This window comes from Ovis aries, chromosome 19, assembly GCF_016772045.2.
Source record: "Ovis aries strain OAR_USU_Benz2616 breed Rambouillet chromosome 19, ARS-UI_Ramb_v3.0, whole genome shotgun sequence".
Classification (NCBI taxonomy): Eukaryota; Metazoa; Chordata; class Mammalia; order Artiodactyla; family Bovidae; genus Ovis; species Ovis aries.
Genome location: NC_056072.1, coordinates 7250762 through 7269364, shown reverse-complemented (window position 1 = coordinate 7269364; position 18603 = coordinate 7250762). Strand labels below are relative to the sequence as shown.

Here is an 18603-nt window from a genome sequence, read left to right as displayed (position 1 = left end):
GCCACATCACACAAGCAGGTAAGCCTATTCGCAGCCCCTCCCTTGAGATGTGATCCCACAAGTGACACTCAGCACACGCAACGTGGTGCGGTCACCACCACTATCTGGCTCCAGAACAACATCTTCACCCAAAAGGAAGCATCCAGGCCCCTGAAGCAGTGGTTCGCCACCTCCCCTCCCTCTCCCCCACGGCATCCAACACCTACTGTCTCTCTAGATCTGTTTATTCTGGATATTTCAGACAAATAGAATCAAACAATACATGACCAACCTTATTTTCAGGACCAGGCTCTCAGCTAATCAGTTGTGACAAGGGCTTCCCTGGTGGCTTAGCAGTACAGAATCTGCAGGGGACGTGGGTTCAATCCCTGGGTCAAGAAGATCCCCGGAAGAAGGGGATGGAAACCTACTCTAGTATTCTTGCCAGGGAATTCCCTGGTGGAGTATAGTCCATGGGGTCGAAAAACAATCAGACAACAACTTAAGAAACTAAACAACAACAATCAGCTACAATTCATTCAGTCACTTATAATTGGGACCCCTAACTGACCACCCTTCACACTCAGTTGGAAGACACATTAATGGCATGGGAACCCCATGCAGCTGCCCCCAAACCAGACATAGTGGACATCCCCAGGAGGCCTAAGGACCCACTGAGTGGATCGGAGCTGGTACCTGGCTGATCTGGATGCCTCACAGGCTATCCATGGCCTGGGATGGCTTTCACCTCCAAAATCACCCCAAGATTCCAAACCTCAGCTCAGATGTCACTTCCTTCACTGAAATTGGAAGTAGAGAATACCAACCCATGACTGCAGTGGGTTAAACACCATCCTGCCAAAATTCAGATGTGCCTGAAACTGCAGGAAATGACTTAACTTGGAAATAAGGTCTTTGCAAATGCTACTATTTAAGATGAGGTCACAGTGGACTAGCCTGAGTTCTAAATCCAATGACTCTTAATACAGGGCTGGGGGAAAGTTAAAAGTCAAAGTCACTCAGTCACTCAGTTGTGCCCGACTCTTTGTAACCCCACAGACTGTAGCCCGCCAGGCTCCTGGAATTCTGCCCGCAATAATGGAGTGGGTTGCCATTGCCTTCTCCAGGGGATCTTTCCAACCCAGGGATCGAACTCGGGTTTCCACCTCTGTGGGCAGATTCTTTACCATCTGAGCCACCGCGGAGGCTCAGAGGGCCATGGGTGGACAGAGGCAGAAACCGGAAGTGATACAGGTTCAAGTCAAGGCAGGAAGAAGCAAGACAATGCTCTTCCCTAAAGTCTTTACAAGGAGCACAGCCTTAGGGATACGTTGGTTTCTGACTTATATCGTCCAGAACTGCGAAAAAATAAACTGCTATCGCTGTAAGTCACCCAGTTTATAGCAGCCCAAGGAAACTAATACAGCAGCAGACAAGCTGAAATAGATGGATGTATCCAAAGTACCCCAAAGAGAAAAAGTTAAGACTGATCAATCAAGTAAGTGTGTATAGGAGCAGATAGGAGCAGAGATATAACAGAGTCGCTAGCTTTCAAAACATCTCAGGTTTTCAGTAGGGACTGATTCAGAAAAAGAGAAACCTCACTAGACATTTAAACAGAGACGATTTAATGCAAGGAATTCGGTTGTACAGGAAGTGGAGACCTACTAGGACAAAGAGCACCCTGAGGATTCAGGTCAGCAGCTACCACTCCCTGGTGTCTGAGAACAAAGAAAAGTAGGGGTTACTGGGACCCAGAATTGTGGAGAGGGACACCCCAGGGCCCAGCTCACTCTGGGAGTGGCAACAGCTGGGAACTGGAACCAACTTCTGCTACCAGGAGGGGAAAAGAGCTGCTGCTGAGAACAGGAAGTCAGAAGGAAGAAACAAGGTCCTTTCCCCCACTTCTAGATACGCTGTTTGAAACACTGCAGCCCCTGCCTCAGATGGCATGACCACGAAAGGGCGGGTTGGCACACCAATAATGGGTATGCCCTGTTTCCAGAGGTGCTGGGTATTAATCAGCACAGAGCTGATGTCCTCGTCTATATCACTGAGCCAACCATGCCTATGTCTGAAACATTTTAAAATGCCTCCGCGATGGTAAGCAAAGGCATCAAGCTGCCTTAGGTTTATATTAATGTCATATTACTTACCAAACTGATTTCCCATTAAAATCAGAAGAAATGGAAATAACAGGTGCACATTCCTATAGGGCAAGAACTGGCCGGAGGGCAGTGACCACCATCCACCCCTTGCATGACAACATGGACAGTGAGGGTCTGGTCACCCCCCCACCTTACCCTGTCTCCTAGCCAGGCTGCTCTCAGCATCTCCTCCCCTTGGGTTTGGCCCTCCTACCCTAGGGTAAGAAGTATTCCTTCCATTTTCCGAACAGGTAAAATTGAAGTGAAGTGAAAGTTGCTCAGTAGTGTCTGACTCTTTGTGACCCCATGGACTATACAGTCCATGGGGTTCTCCAGGCCAGAATACTGGAGTGAGTAGCCTTTCCCTTCTCCAGGGGATCCTCCCGACCCAGGGACTGAACCCAGGTCTCCTGCACTGCAGGCGGATTCTTTACCAGCCGAGCCACTGGGGAAGCCCAAGACAGGTAGAAGAGGAGCCAAGCTCTGGTTGTAATCTGAGTCGTCCCCATTCCCAAAGTCATAAAAGCTCGGCATGAAGAGACCAAATGGATCTTTCTTCTCCAAATCCTACACCACTTTCAGGCAAGCACTGCACTCCAAGGTGTGCAGACCAGGATGTGCTTAACTAGTTCCCATTATCTACGCAGAGCGTATGAAGGACGCAAGAGGCAGGTGGGTTGGGGGAAATGGCAGTGGGTGAAAGGGCTGGGGAAGCTTGGAAAACACACACTTGATAGTAAAAAAGAAGTGTGCACCATGGTGGATTCATGCTGACGTATGGCAAAATCCACCACAGTATTGTAAAGCAATCCTCCAACTAAAATAAATTAATTAATTTTTTTAAAAAAGAAAAAGAAGACGGACTTCCCTGGTGGTCCAACAGCTGGGACTTTGTGCTCCTGATGCAGGGGGCCTGGTTCGACCCCCGGTCAGGGAACTAGATTCCACATGCCAAAACCAAACATCCTGTGTGCCGCAACTAAGCCCCGGCACAACCCCAAATATTTTTAAAATAAATAAATAAGAAGGAAGGAAAGAAAAGGGGAGCGGGGGAGGGAGGAAAGAAGAAAGATCACCCAACAAGCATGGCACTTGAGAAAAAAACATCGTCTTCAAATGTTAACAGATTCAATCAAACACTTGAAGTTGAGGAGCTCAATCTGGGCAGGGAAGTCAGTGATGCCAGCTGACTGTTGAGTGGCGGCCACTTAGTACCGAGGAGAGTCTGAGGCCAATCTGGGTTTCACTGAGAAGATTGCCAAAAGCGATTAGTGATGTCTGCATGGAGAATGGTGGTGGCCTGATGACAGGTATTTAAAGTGGTCTGATAGTCAGAAGATAAGAGAGAAGCAAGTGTCACCAATAAAGGCCACCACAGCAGATATGAGAACTACTGCTGTATCTTTAGCACACTGAGTATCTTTCAAAGTATGATTCACCTTAACATTGTCAGCGGGCTTTTTTCCTTTCTTGGTTGTATACAAAATAAATGTGTACCTTACGATTAATGGCAACTTAAATGTGATGAAAAAGGAAGGAAAGAATCAAGGCTGTCTTATGTGGAAAGCAACTATATTCCTGATCCAAACTGTGGTTGGCCCCAGGGAAAACCTTTATGAAATTCTCACATTACATTTGTTGTTGTTGAGTTGCTAAGCTGTGTCTGACTTTGCCACCCCACAGACTGCAGCCTGCCAGGCTTCCCTGTCCTTCACCATCCCCCAGAGTTTGCTCAAACCCATGTCCATCAAGTGGGTGAGGCCATCCAACCGTCTCAGCCTCTGCCATTCCCTTCTCTTCCTGCCCTCAATCTTTCCCAGCATGTTGTACTTTCATGAGTCAAGGGCCTTGGCTATCAGATAACCTGACTCGGCAGAAAGATTACTTCAGTATCACGTACAGAAATGTTGACAGTTGCGGAGAAACTTACTAAAATCCTAAACCATCCTTCTTCCCTGAGCATGATCAATTCTTTAGCATCTCCCTCCAAAAGTCTTATTTTAAAAAATAACTCACATCCTAAGCAGTTTCCTATTCAATTTCTGCTTGAGGATTAGTAATGTTTGACTTTCAAGCTTATCCTGCCAGACAAGGAAAACAACCTGATTTTTTTATTTTCCTAAAACCCTGTCAACCTGGATCAGGCAACACTATTATTATCTATGTAAGCGAACTTCCCTGTGTCCCAAAGTTACACGTATCCCTTCCTACATGACCTTATTTAGCTCCCGGGGAAGTTTGAGATTATGAACCTTATATAAAATTTCCCATGCTCACTTATTTCTCACCTGTAAACCAACCTGGGTAGCAAGATGAGGACAGTCTTCCTTCAGTTCTGACTGAAGCAGGCTGATGTCCATTGGATTGGGGCGGGGGGTGGAGGAAAGGCGGGAGAGAGGAACTTGGATGGGAAGCTTGCCCCGAGTGGCTAGTAACTCAAGCCACATCACTGTCATCTTCATGAGACTGTGAGGTCTGCATGCCCTGCCCCTCCGCCCTCATGTGACTGCCGCTGCCTGTCACGTGGGTTCATCGGGGTCACTGTCCCATGGCACACCCAAACATCTGCACACATGTGAAAGGGGGGGTGGGGTGGGGAAGGTTTTCTGTGCCAGGAAGAACCAGGGAGGCGGGTGAAGGGTGGGGAGGGACTGACCTGGATGGCCTGGCGGCCTTGCTGGGCGTCGGCCAGCAGCTGGATGGTGAGGGCCCGCGAGTCCTGCAGCGCCTCCTGGAGGTAGACGAAGCTGTGGCCGCCGTGCCGGCCCACCGTGCACTCGCGGCAAATGGGCACGGAGCACGTGTCGCAGTACAGGTGCAGCACCTGGGGGCCAGAGAGACGCAGGCGTGAGCGGTGCGCGGGACGTTCTGCGCGCAGACCCCCAAGACAAACACGCACCCCCCACAGGAGGCGGGGGCGCCGCAGTCCACCCTGAGGTCAACCTGCTCCCCTCCGCCCCCGACACAGAGAAAAACCAACCACTTCCCCCGTTCTGCTCGCTTCATTCACAGCCATGCCTGAGCCGCCTGGAAGACCAAGCAACAAAATGATCAGACTTCCGAATCCTAATCCAACCAGAGGAAGTTCCAAGAGTATGTCTCTGTGGTCTGAGATGGGTGGCCGGAATGAAGAAATACATGAAGTTTCTCTTGCCATTCCAGGGAATGGAACTGGGCTGGGAAGCCAGGCGGGGGGCCAGGACCAAACACCCACCCACTACAGCCCACTGCCACCTTCCCCATCGAGAAGCACTTAAGCAAGGTGAGGGCTTTCGTTTCTGGAACGAAGGCCAGAGGCTCATGGTAAAGCCAGCCAGCTTCTTATCTTTCTCTTTCTCGCCAAGTTGTTCCCAGGAGCTGACCCTGGGAGGCAGCCGGTGCTTGACAGAGCTGCTTTATGCCAAGCTCTGTGCTGCCCTGGGCCCCCCCCCCAGTGCTGGGAGGGGCAGAAGGCTTGGCACAGCCTCCATCTGCTGATAAACGCCCAACTCTCAACAGCAAAAGCTCCTTGGCACGGGGCCAGTCCCATCGCATCCCTCCCCAGAGCTGGCCCTCGGCACCACTGTCTGTAAATGTTTGCTGGCTTGCTTACAAGAGCAGGGCTTCAGTCTGCCTGTTACACCAGGGGGCGAGGGGAAGCCAGCCAACAGGCAGGGAAGCAGTTTGTGTGTTTGGTGGCAGGGGGTGCTTTCACATCTGCAGCACTCAGTGCCCAGGAGAAGAGGCCACACAGGTAGCAAGGGCTGCTCCCAACACACAGGGTTCTGGCTACCCCGTCCAGGGCACAAAGCACCTGCCAAGGCATCACCAAGGGGGTTAGACTCAGGACCGGGAGATTCTGGAAGCAGAGTATTGTGAGATGGAAGAAGAGATGGGGGTTGCCCTGAGATCCAGGAAGTTCCTATTACACTGCAAGGGCCCCGGTCAGCTCCCATTATTTACTGTGGGTGGAGCAAGTCCATTAGGAAATGATGCCCCCAAGCGGCTGTCAGGCAAACAGGCCTCCACTCAGAGGAGCACGTGACCCAGTAGAGATTACGGTGCTGCTTCTGTCTGGGATCCAAGACCGGGAAAAAGGAAAGACTAAGGATATCAAATTCCTGCTTGGAAGAAATCGCTGTGATCCGGCAAGTTTTCTAGACCCCCTTTCTCAGGCAGGAAATGTGATCGGGTTTGTAACTTGTTGAGGGTACTTCTCCAGAAGTCGAGTCCAGGAGGCATTTGCTTCCGTGAAGGCCAATTGCTTTTTGAAAAAGGCCTGCCATTTAGTGATGTAATCTTTCTCTATTTGATAAATTTAAAATTCTCAAGCCAGCCTGAGATCTAAACCAAAAAAAAAAACACTAAATAAATGTAGGGAAATTCCTGGATGCTCTGTTTTTACGAAGTTCTACTAAAGCGTTTCTCTGGCCTGAACAACATCCCTCCCCTCTGCTCCTTCCATTTGTCACGGGAATAAAGGGATCACTCCTGCTAATGTGAAGTGTGAAAACCTCCCAGCAGAAGGCTCCCTTCTCTTACCAAACAGCTAAGCAATCTTCTCTTCACCTCTGCTCAGGATCCACCTATTTTGGGGGGTGGGGAGGGGGATGGGGGGTGCCGGCGGCGCACGTGGATGACTGGTGTCTCCCTGCTTTCTTAGATCTGTGGGCTCCTGCCAAGCGGGGAAGAACGTTAGGCTGTCAGCCTGAGCCTGGCACTACCACCTGCCTGCCAGGATACCTGCTATCCAGTCACCTGTCTCGGCTTCAGTTCCTTGTATGGAGCGCGTGGTGTCTGACCAGGGACCTCAGAAAACCCCTTCCACTCCAGAACTCCCAGGAACCCTATATCTCTGGGCACTCAATGCCACAAACCAGAGAATTCTGGGCTGAGCCGGAAGCCAGCCTCCAGGTGCCAGCTGTTCAACTGCAAGGCATTAAGGTGATCTTTCTGGGCTTTTAAGTTTGCAAACTCTGGAGCATACATGCATGATACGGTTTGGGGAAAGAGATCCCACAAACGGTGGGTTTCAAAGGATCTTGCAGGGACTTCTCTGGTGGTCTCGTGGTTAAGACCTCCAAGCTTCAACTACAGTGGGCTTGAGTTCAATCCCTGGTTGGGGAACTAAGAGCCCACGTGCTACAAAGTGCAGCTAGAAATAAACAAATAAACAGGATCCTACGAGCAGCGAGGGAAGAAAAGAGATCCCAGGCAGAGAGCGGAGGCCCGCAGCACTTCGACAACGGGCAAATGGGGGTCCTGGGGCATGGCCCCACCTGACAGCGTTTCACATGGGTCAGCGTAGCTCTAACGTACTCTGCTTTTTGAAGTGCCAGTGCTTTGCAGTTCCAGGCTAACTACCGGACACAGGGCCGCGGGTGACATGAACAGTGGGGAGGACTTCCCTGGTGGTCCACTGGCTAAGACTCCTGCTTCCAAAGCAGGGATGCAGGCAAGGGGTCGTGGGTTTGATACCTGGAGAGGGAACTAGGGTCCCATATGCTGTCTGGCATGGGGGAAAAAAAATTTTTTTTGAAAGGAAGGTAAAAGCAGAGCCCCAGCAATGCTTTCATTCAACTGTTGATTTTTTAATTTATTAACTGAAAGATAACTGCTTTACAATATTGTGTTGGTTTCTGCCATACATCGACAGGAGTCTACTGTAGATATGCATATGTCCCCTCCCTCTTGAACCTCCCTCCCACCCCCACCCCATCCCACTCCTCTAGGTTGTCACAGAGCCCCGGCCAACTATTGATTTTTTTTTTTTTCAAGAACACACTATCTAAAACCAAAAAACGCGATGATCACATACCGTAAACTTTCTATTAGGGTAAAACTTTGGAGGGACATCACTCCATTTAGAAGCTCCACACCTCACTCGCCTAACAGGTTCTAAGGTCAAAACCCAACAATTTTGGACCCTGTGAGACTCAGTGAGCAGGCAGGGTGCATGTGGGTGTGCATCGGTGCAACTCTCTCTGAACCAGCTTATTTAAGGTTATTTTGAAAGAATAAACTGGAGGGCTGTTCAGAGGGGCCACAGGCAGAAAGAAATGTGGCAGAGGCCATGAACTGTGGCTGGGGGGGAGGGAGGGAGCGGGCCTCTGGCGGCAGGAATTCCAGGGCCTGAGCTGCCCCTTCGGGGCTTCCCGGGCAGATGCTCGGACACGCCCCCTCCCCCCCACATGGCGACAATCTGGCTGCCCCAGCTGAATGGAGCAGGCCTGACCTCTGACCCTGCAAGTGACCACCCTCTTCCCTGCCCCCAGCTTCCAAAACGCCCCACCCACTGCCTTCCTCTCCCAAAATTTCTAAAATACCAGGCGGAGACAAAGACCTAGGAATGTGGGCCCAGCAGGAGAGGAAGGGGGGAGGTTAGAGAAAAAATAAATAAAAATACCAAGCAGGCAGGTTTACCGTAGGCAGGGCTTAAATTAAGTGCTCTGTTAATGAACAAGACGGCGTGCACACGGAATCTACTGTTTTATACAACGTGTGATCCAACAAGGAACACACACACACACACTCTGTGGAACTTCAGGTTAAAACACAACTACCCACATCAATGAGAAGTATACATGGAAAGGATGAAGGGGGCCTCTCACTGTCCAGATGCCCCGACTGAAATAACAACAACTTATTTTTGGAGATTTTTTTGGCAGCCCTTAAAATGAACTGAGGACACACGGCCTCCCACAAACTCAGGCGTAGACAGGAGGAGGTCTCCAGCCGCCCCTCCAGACACTGGGAGGCTACAGGGGGAGGCGGGCTGGTGACAACCAGAAGCCTTATCTGTTGGTGACACTCAGCAGCCTCTCCTATTAAAAAATGGTAAACCACGTTCAAGGAGTCAAGTCAAGCCACGAAACGAAGTGTCTTCAACAACACGGAAACCAAGCTTTCCGTGACTGGGGGAAAAACAGACGGGAAACCAGGGCTCTCAAATCCGCACAAGCTGTCCCGCATCCCAACCACGTGCGGCCAGCCGCAAAGCTGTGGCCTCAGGGAGCCTGGGAAGTGAAGAAAGGAATCTTGGACCCTCCTTCGGACATCACCACTGGCTCAGAGTCCAGCGGGGGACTAGCTACCTTCTTACTGGGGGAAAAGAGTCGGCAACTTCTCAAAATTATGTGCATTTTTAATGCGAAAAATACAAACTGTTTTAAAAAAAATCTGTCCCAACAGCTCGGCTGTTTCTGCATTTTTATGTAACCATCCAAAAACCTGCTATATTCTAAGACACAAATAGGAGAGCATTACACCAGGCTTTTTCACTTAAGTGTATTAACCTGGAGGCTGTTCTGGGCCCAGCTGCCTATTTTACTGCTGTGTTGCGTTGTCTGTGGATATACCGCGACTTATTTAATTAGTACCTGCTGATAGGATTTTAATGCTGTTTCCTGATTTTGGAAAACTCGCAAGCAACGCTGCAGCGAATATCCCTTCGTATTGCTCTTTACAAAGCCCGGAAGTTTCTATTTGGTAATAGATTCAATTACTACCTCGACGTATCAGAAGGAAAAAAAAACCCTACTTGCAAGTGCGGACCCTACTCAAGGTCTTCTGGAGTTTAATAACTTGACGTCAGAGTCAGCCTCCACTCAGGTGAAGAACAAAGGCGGTACAAGTATGTCCCCAAGACCAAACCTCTTATTTGCGAAACAGAGATACACGCACAGAGAAGAGAACAAATGCATGGACCCTGAGAGCGGGCGGGGGTGGGAGGAATCGGGACTGACATATATACACTATTGATACTGTGTATAAAATAGATAACTAACGAGACCCTATTGTACTGGCACAGGCACGACGTTCTGAGGTGCCCTAAATGAGACGAAGTCCACAAAAGGGGGATATATGCAAACACACAGCCGATCCGCTTGGCTGTATAGCAGAAACAAACTGTAAAACAGGTGTACTCCAATGAAATTAAAACACACACACACACACACACCAAACCTACACGGAAGGCCAGTGTGGGGATGGACACCAGTGAGCCGGACGACATGTGGCTGGGAGTACAGGTCCACTCTGCTTGGCTGAAGGGAGGCCCCAGAGGAGAAGCAAGAAAGCAGGGCTGGGGTTTTCAGTGGTTGCCAGATTTCCCAAGGGTGGAGGGGAGTGAGGCCACTTGGGTTAACTCCAGAGGCGAGACAAAGGTCTCGGGTGGAATAAAGAGGCAGGACTGCCAGAGCTGCCATCCAAACACCAGTGAAATGAACACAGGGAGTCCCCATACAAGCCCAGAATCCCATTCTGCAGTCCCCCCCAAATCCAACAGACTCTGAAACCAAAAGTTTCTATGTATGCCGTGTGGCAGCAAAAACTGAACCGGCGTGAAAACTATTTCTAATTTTTATCTATACCATTTAGGGTGGGTTTTCATATCGTTCACCAAAGAACTGCTAATATTCATTATTTTGTGGTGCTGTTTCACAGTATAAACGTTCCAAAATCAGAAACGTTGAACTTCAAGGCACATCTAATCCCAAGAGAGAGGAGAATACCACCAGCTCTAACAACCCGATTTTGGGGGTGGGGGTGGGGGTGTGTGCTGCACCGCTTGCAGGATCTTAGTTCCCCAACCAGGAACTGAACTCAGGCCCTAGCAGTGACGGCACAGAGTCCTGACCACTGGACCACCAGGGAACTCCCAGCTCGGCCAGCTTTATACCCAACGTGGTTGCTGGTGCCAAGGGAATGCATAGTTCAATGATCACAGAACATCCCGTGTGGCTCGTTTGAGCTTTCTGTGCCACTTCAAAAGCCCCATCAAAATCCCTTTCCTATTTTTTTAGAACAAAAGAAAATTTTCACACTCCCAATGACCATTGGCTGCCCTCTTCCTTCCTAACACCACCCAACCACCAGCAAGACCCAGCTCCCCACCCACAAGGCTTCTTCCAAGTTTCTCTTGCTCCTCTTCACCTGCTCTCCTGCTTGTGGGATCAGGGCCCAACACCCCAGAGTCAGGCACATCGGATCTCCACTTTATATCCTTGCATTTACATTTTATACTTTATACTTCCTATCTCAGGGTTCAACCCCAGGAAGAACCCTCCCTGGACACACAGCTTCTACTATCAACACATACAAAAGCAGAACCATGGCCTTTTCATGAAAAGCCACTGGTAACTAGAGAAGTAAGTTCTATTTCTACAGCTGAATGACTGGATTTGGCTGAGTTTACCTGAGGATTGCTAAAAGGAGAAAGAACTCAATTTGGGGCTCATAGAACTGTCAAAATTATTTTAAGAATGAAAATGAGTTCATCCTGGAAGGAAATCACTTTTCCTCTAGCACTGAGGCCCCCAGAAAACAAGGTCACTCTAGGCGGTAAAGCACGCAACACCTCCACCCAGAGTCACAAGGAGCCTTACAAACATTCTCTATCACAGGCCCCTCCCAAAACTAAGGTTCCAATGGCAAATCTGACTCCTAGAGGCGGCAAGAAAGACGTATAACCCACGTGTGTGTTTTTCTAGGATCCTGATGATACTTGGGAGACTGCAGCTAGGTGGTGAGGGCAGGAGAAAACCCCCAAGAGAGCTCTAAGGGCAGAGCTCGAGATGCCTAGAAAGAAAGGAAAAAAAGCAGGCAGAAGACAGAAATTCCCACATGGAGCTACAGCCAGAATTTCTCAGCACTTTTGTGAAGTCCAAAAAGAAACATGAAATTTGGGACCTCCCTGGTGGTCCAGTGGCTAAGACTCCACACTTCCAGTGCAGCGGACCTGGGTTCGATCCCTAGTCAGGGAACTAGATCCCATATGGTGCAGTCAAACAAATAGATTAAAAAAGAAAGAAACATGAAATTTATAAATGTATAATCAGGATGTCACAGAATACTCAGTGCGGGACAATACATAAGGGAACTCCAGAGATGAACTCTGACTCTGCTGTCTGTTCACTTGTGATACCCAGGAGTACCCAACCCTCCCTAGGCCTGCCCAGCTGTACTCAGGCCCTGCCCCCGTAGGGGGCGTCACTGGGCGCCTCCTTGGGGGCCTGCAGCCATCCTAATTCCTCAGATGATGCTGATAAACAAGTTATCCACCCAAACCCTGTCTACCTCTGGGGTGCCCAACCTGCAGCAGCTCCTTTGCTCCTGGTCAGCTTCCCAAAGCAACCAGCCTGAGGCACCTTCATGGGCAGCCACGCCCGCCAAGGCCAGCAGCGTTGACTGCCCACAGTTCTGCGGTCTCCCTCACTCCTGGAAGACTCCAACAGTGGCCTGTGGTCAAGGAGCATGTGACACTCCTGTGCCAGGGGCTTCTTCCAAGAGACCCAACTTGCAGGACATCGAGTGGCACTCTCGAACATGCCAGCACTGTGTGTGGGGCTGCTGCTTACCAAACAGTTTTTTAGCAAATAAACTTTTTACTTAAATGAAAAGCGGGTTATTCAGACATTCTTCCAGTTCGAAAATGAAAACAAAACTTCCCTATCAAGTATTGTCCACACAATGTAATACTTTTAGCAGCGAGGATCACTTACTGATTTGTGCCACCATACAAATGCTTAGTGGAAAGAGCTGGAATTAAAAAAAAAAAAAATCATATACTGTGTAATTCTATTTCTTTGAAGGCAAAACTAATCTAAAGTAAAAAAAAATTAAAGAAGTTACAGGTGAAAACGGGTGTGGTTGGAAGAAGCTCGAGGGAGATGTTCCGGAGTGATGGATGTTCCTATTATCTTGCAGGAGGGAGTGCAGATACGGGTGTATGGAACTGTCAACATGGGGCCTTCCCTGGTGGTTCAGTGCCGAAGACTCCCTTGCTTCCACTGCAGGGGGCACAGGTTCCATAACCTGATCCAGGAACTAAGGATTCCACATGCTGCGGGGCCAAAACAGTTAAACTGTCAAAATGTATTTATGTCAATACAATACAACACAATGCCATGAAGATTGGAGCCGAGCCTCTGTACGAACTCCTCAGAGCTAAAGACCTAATAAATACGCCTTGAGCCCATAAATGAGCTCCTCCAATGGCCCCACATAATTTACTTCTAATAGGTCGCTACCATGCTTCCCACAATGTTCCCATTAGGTATTATTTTTCCTTTGCCCTCCACTATAAATATTATCTTAAGTTTAATCTCACAAGAGGCAAGTCAGACCAACTCCCTGGAGGCTTTGATAAAATTAGAACCCCGAGTCCGATTTACAGCCCCACAGGCGGCCGGCGGTCACACAAAGCCGCACGAAATCCTTAGTGTCCCAGCTGCCGCCCTGGCGCGCACCTGACCTCTGATGCGCTAATGAGTGGCCCAGGCAGCTTCCAGCAGCAAATAAGAGAGATCGGTCCCAACAAGGGAGACCACTGCCCGTGGAAAGATTTTCAAGCCAGGCACAAGAAGATAGGTTCTTACACAGACACACAGCTTTCCTGTTTGCCTTTGAGGTCGAAAAATCAAGGTCCAATTTTAATCTGCTGTGTCCTGGACCAGATTCGGGGAGGCAGAGAGGCTGACTTTAGGAGATGGCCAGACTTTGTAGGTGGCTATGTTAACTCAGCCCTCACCTCTTAAAAAACTGTGTGACACCATGCACCTGAGACCGTTCACCCCTTGAAGCTGCTTAAGGGGTCTCAGTGGCCGCTGTGGCTGAGACCACGTGGACAGGTGGACGTAAAAAGCAAGGGGAAAGCACTCATCTCCAGAAAGGAAGCAGAAAGTAAGACTCAAGTAAGGGGCCTCCCTGGTGGTCCACTGGTGAAGAGTACCCCTTGCAATGCAGGGGAGGTGGGTTTGATCCCTGGTGAGGGAACTAAGATCCCATGTGGCTGCAGGGCAACTAAGCCCGCTGGCCACAACTAGAGAAGCCCGGAGACCCAGCGCAGCCAAAAAAAAAAAAAGGCCCAGATAAGAAAAAAAATTCAAGATGAAGGTTTTTAATTCTTCCTAGTAAGCCGTTATCTTGGGGCTTCCCTAGTGGCTCAGGGTAAAGAAACCACTTGATAACGCAGGAAACTTGGGTTTGATCCAGAGGAAGAAATGGCAACCCACTCTAGGATTCTTGCCTGGGAGATCCCAGGGCCAGAGGAGCCTGGCAGGCTACAGTCCATGGGGCCACAGAGAGTAGGACTCCACTGAGCACACACGCACACGAGCCGTGTCTTATCCCTCCAACACAACCAACAAAAATGTTCCTTCCTCTCTTCCCCCAGCTGGACAAGTCCTGTTACTTTGCACTGAACGCCTTCTGGACTCGGCTGCCTGCTGCATCGGGCAAGACAAGACAGGTCCAACACTGGCCTTCCCAGTGGCTCACTTCGACAGTCACACCCGTTGACGATTCTAAGGGCCAGCTAACCTTATCAAGCACTGCCTCCAAATCAAGAGGTTAACCAAGTATTTACTGCTCTACGCACCTTGTTCACAGGCAGGAATGATTTAAATTGGAAAGTGGGGACGGGGCAGGGGAATGTTCCTGTAGGGGGCCCAGATTTGATCCCTGGTCAGAGAAATAAGATCTCACACACCGAGTGTCCAAATGAATTAAAAAAAAAAAAATCAAATAGGGGAAGGAAGCCAATCAAAGAAGCAGTAGATGGGACTTCCCTGGCATTCTAGCGGTTAAGACTCCATGCCTCCACTGCACAGGTTCTATCCTGGTCGGCAAACTTGAGATCTGGCATTAAAAAACAAACCAAAAAAAAGTTCAAGAAGCACTGGATGGCCTCTGTGAATTCTCTCAATGCCAGTGAGGGGCGACCCTTGGCACAGGACCAGGGCAAGGGCTCCCATGCATCTGTAGAGTCCCAAGCCTCACATTCTGGTGACACTCCTTAAAACCACTCCCATCAAGGAAAGCATCAAATAGAGATGGACAGACACACTCCTCGGGCCCCTGGGACACCTCAGGAATCACCACTCTGTGACGAAGAGCAGAGGAACTGCAAACCGCAGTCTCATCAGGACATGGATTTCTTTCTAAACCCTTCTCAAGTCAGCACTTCCAGACAGTCAGTTTAAAAATCGCACTCTACTTGGACTCCAACAGGAAACTTAACCCCACCATGTGTTAGCCGTTCAGTCGTGTGTCTGACTCTTTGTAACCCCATGGACAGTAGCCCTCCAGGTTCTTCCGTCCATGGAATTCTCCAGGCAAGAATACTGGAGTGGGGTGCTATTTACTTCTCCAGGGGATTTTCCCAACCCAGGGACTGAACCCAGGTCTCCTGCATTATAGGATTCTTTACCATCTGAGCCACGAGGAAAGCCCCACGGCCACCCCTACAAACGCAACAGGGCCAGGCCAAGCCAGGAGACCAGCTTTATTTCAAGAGTCACCTGTCACCCATGCAGGGCTGGGAGACATGAATAGGACCCTGATTCTGTGATCCAGGCAGTTTACAAGGGTGGGTATTACCTGCCGCCCCCCATCCCAAGGGGAAAATCCAAACTGCAGTGAGCAATGCAGATGCGAGGCCAGCAGGAATGTTCACCCACTTCCTCTATCCCACCAGTGTGCGTGGGTCCCGTGGGCTGTGGTCCTAAGGAAGCCCTGACTACAGCAGGATTTGACAAGGAGCAGGGGAACTCCAACACAGGCCGGCGGATTTCAGGCAAGGAGATGCCAACTAACAGAAACGAGATGCAATCAGAAAACAAGACCACCCACGGCGGGCCCTCCAGGTCGAACCATTAGAGTCCAGCTCCTGTTTAGAAGCCTGAATTCCCAGGATCACTCACCATGCGTGAATGAAGGTCTAATGAGAAAATAACGATGATGAGAAATAATTCTAGCCTCAGAAGTGGACCGCGCTTCCTCAGAAACCCCACTTCATTCCAACAAAGGAGGCCTGCACGTCACCTCTTTGCACTGCACCTGTGTGCTGTTCAATAGAATTTAATGGATGGCCCCACTGACCCTGACCCAGCAGGTAATGCAACCAGGGGGTACAGGAGGGGAGGGGGCTGTGCCGCCTCAGCGTCCCCTCCCCACGCAGAGACTCAAGGATAAACTCCAGTTCAAAGGCCGGACCTGACAGGGTGGAGGAAAGACAAAATGCTCTCGCACTGAGCTGGGAGACAATCAGGTGGAGGGTTGCACTGAGCTGGGAAACAATCAGGTGGAGGGTTGCGAAATCCGAAGTGCAAGGCAGACAATAAAGGAACAGTCCTTAAAGAGGTCTCCCCTTGGGTTTCTACACTGCTGACTCGCTTAGTTAGTTTGGCTCTGTGCTGAGATCGCTGGCAGGGAGTCACCCTTGCTTTGGCTGGCACCTAACCAGCTGAGATGCAAGGCCAGGGAGATGCAGGAGGCATTTGTCTGTGATGGATCTTCAAATTGCTGTCAGTTTTTTATTTTTGGCCACACTGTGCGCTATGTGGGATCTTAGTTTCCTGACTAGGGATCGAACCATCACCCTCCTCTGTGAAGTCTTAACCACCAGACTGCCAGGGAAGCCCCAAACTGGTGTTATTTTGAACTTCTGGCCCCAGGTGGGTTTTCCTCAGCCCTTCGACAGAGGAACCCACTGCACCTAATACTCCAAGGGCCTTCCCCAAGTAACAGGCCCACCGGGACGTGTCAGGCTGGCCTGTCCACTTGTCCCCCTGCTCTCCCTGGAATGAACTTCATCGTTTCAGAGATGGAACTAATACAGGTGGTCTGTAGTCTCTGAGGCCACAACGTCTGCATTAAGTATGCAGTGTTTGCCGATTTTTTTAAGAAAACCATTTACACTGGATTTCAGACTCTGAGCTAAGAGCCTTATGAGTTAAAAAAAAAAAAAAAGAAAAATCAACTCAAGAAGCTTCCAGTCTCCTAGAAGTCTTGGGTGGTCAGCCTGGGGAGGTCATGGTCAGGCTGTCTAAGTGCGATTATTAACAACGGCCTCTTTCACTCTCAAAAATGGCCCAGTATGAAAACCCACTGGACAGGATCAGTAAGACAAATGGGGAATTAACCAAAATACACGAGGGCAGAGAGGAAAGACTGCCATCCCGAGGAGTACAAAATCCCTTAGGATTTACTGGGGTCACATGGCCTAAGGGTGAGGCAGGTAAGTCAGAAATGACTTTTTATGGAGCTTCCCCGGTAAGCCAACGCTTAGGACTCTGTGCGTCCATTGCACGGGGCGCGAGTTCGATCCCTGGTGGGGGATCTAAAATCACACACAAGCTATGAAGTGCAGCAAAAAAAAAAAGAACAGGGACTGAGATGAAAGATTTACAAATCCAATTAAAAAGAACACTATGAGCAGAAGCAGTTTTCTTGGCCTAGGTGCAGGGAGGACCCTGGAGCAGACTGAGAAGTTAGCTGGGAGCTCAAGCACCAGACAACACTACACGGAAGGAGGCCAGGGCACAGCCTGGGGCCACCTTTTTGTTGAGAAGTCTGAAAACCCGGGTTCAAATATTGATGTGGTCCGTCCTTCCTTCTCCAGCTCTTTTGGTTAAGCGGGCTCACTGTGCGTGTTCCACCCCCCAAGGTGGGGAAAGCACACTTCATCTCACGGTTGGTAGTGAAGAGTTCACAAGTGCATGAAACCCAGATGCAGTTCCAGCAGCGAGGAAAGGGATGGTGGCCTGCCTTGAAGGCTCCAGTTAGGTCAGTGAAGAAAGAGGCAAGGTAAATCCAGCTCCAGAATCCTGTCTGCAAGGCTGGCTGTGTTTGCAAGGCAGGGCTGATACGGGCTGCCCAGCCCCTCCCATGGTCAATGACCTTTCTCCAGGGCTGTGACTTTCTTTGCCCACTGAAGGGAATATTTACACAGCCCATAAATACGACGGGAAGAAGCAGGCTGGGGACTTCTCTGGTGATTCAGTGGTTAAGACTCCATGCTCCAAATGCTGGGGACCCAGGTTCTATCACTGGTCAGGGAACTAGATCCCCCATGCTGCAACTAAGACTGGGGCAGCCAAATCAACTTAAAAAGATAAATGTCTCCAACTTCCTGTGCGGCCACGGTGCTGCCCCTCCACTCTCAGACCAGCCCCGTTCAGTCCCCACCAACAGAGGTCATGTGTTCAACAAGAATGCCCAAGGCAGGCATGACACCTGCTCCTGGGACCATGCCCTTTCCTTCTCCTCAAAGAGGGGACAGCCCAACAGGAGGGGCGATGAACGAGGCCCACAAGCTCAGGAACAGGGGAAAAAAGTGAACATTGGGCCTCGGGGGGTAATCTCAGCAGACTTCCAAGAGGAAGGGGAACCTAAGTCTCAAAATGCAAACAGAAATGGGTGGGGTAAGAGGTCCACACCAGGGGGACGCTGGCAGAGAAACACAAGGTACCTTCACACGCCACTGCCCACCCTTCCACCACTGCTCCCCTGTGTCTCCTCACGCAGAGAGTACCTTCTGTGTATTTTTTAAATCTTTTCTTTTTTTTCCATTTATTTTTCCCTGACCATGGATCAAACCTGCAGTGGAAGCTTGGAGTCTTAACCCCTGGATGGCTAGAAGTCCCGAGAGCGCCTCTTAGAGTGAGACGCACTGCCCTGTCCGTGAAGCCCTCCGCAGTTCCCCCTGCACGCCTGA

General features: G+C 50.0%; 1 protein-coding gene across 1 annotated transcript in view; it reads right to left on the bottom strand.

Moving 5' to 3' along the window:
- TRIM71 (tripartite motif containing 71) overlaps positions 1-18603 on the bottom strand; it is a 66824-nt gene that overhangs the window by 13420 nt on the left and 34801 nt on the right. Inside the window, exon 2 of the mRNA XM_027957910.3 lies at positions 4783-4950. Coding sequence (XP_027813711.1) covers positions 4783-4950 — 168 coding nt within the window. The remainder of the gene's footprint in view (positions 1-4782; positions 4951-18603) is intronic.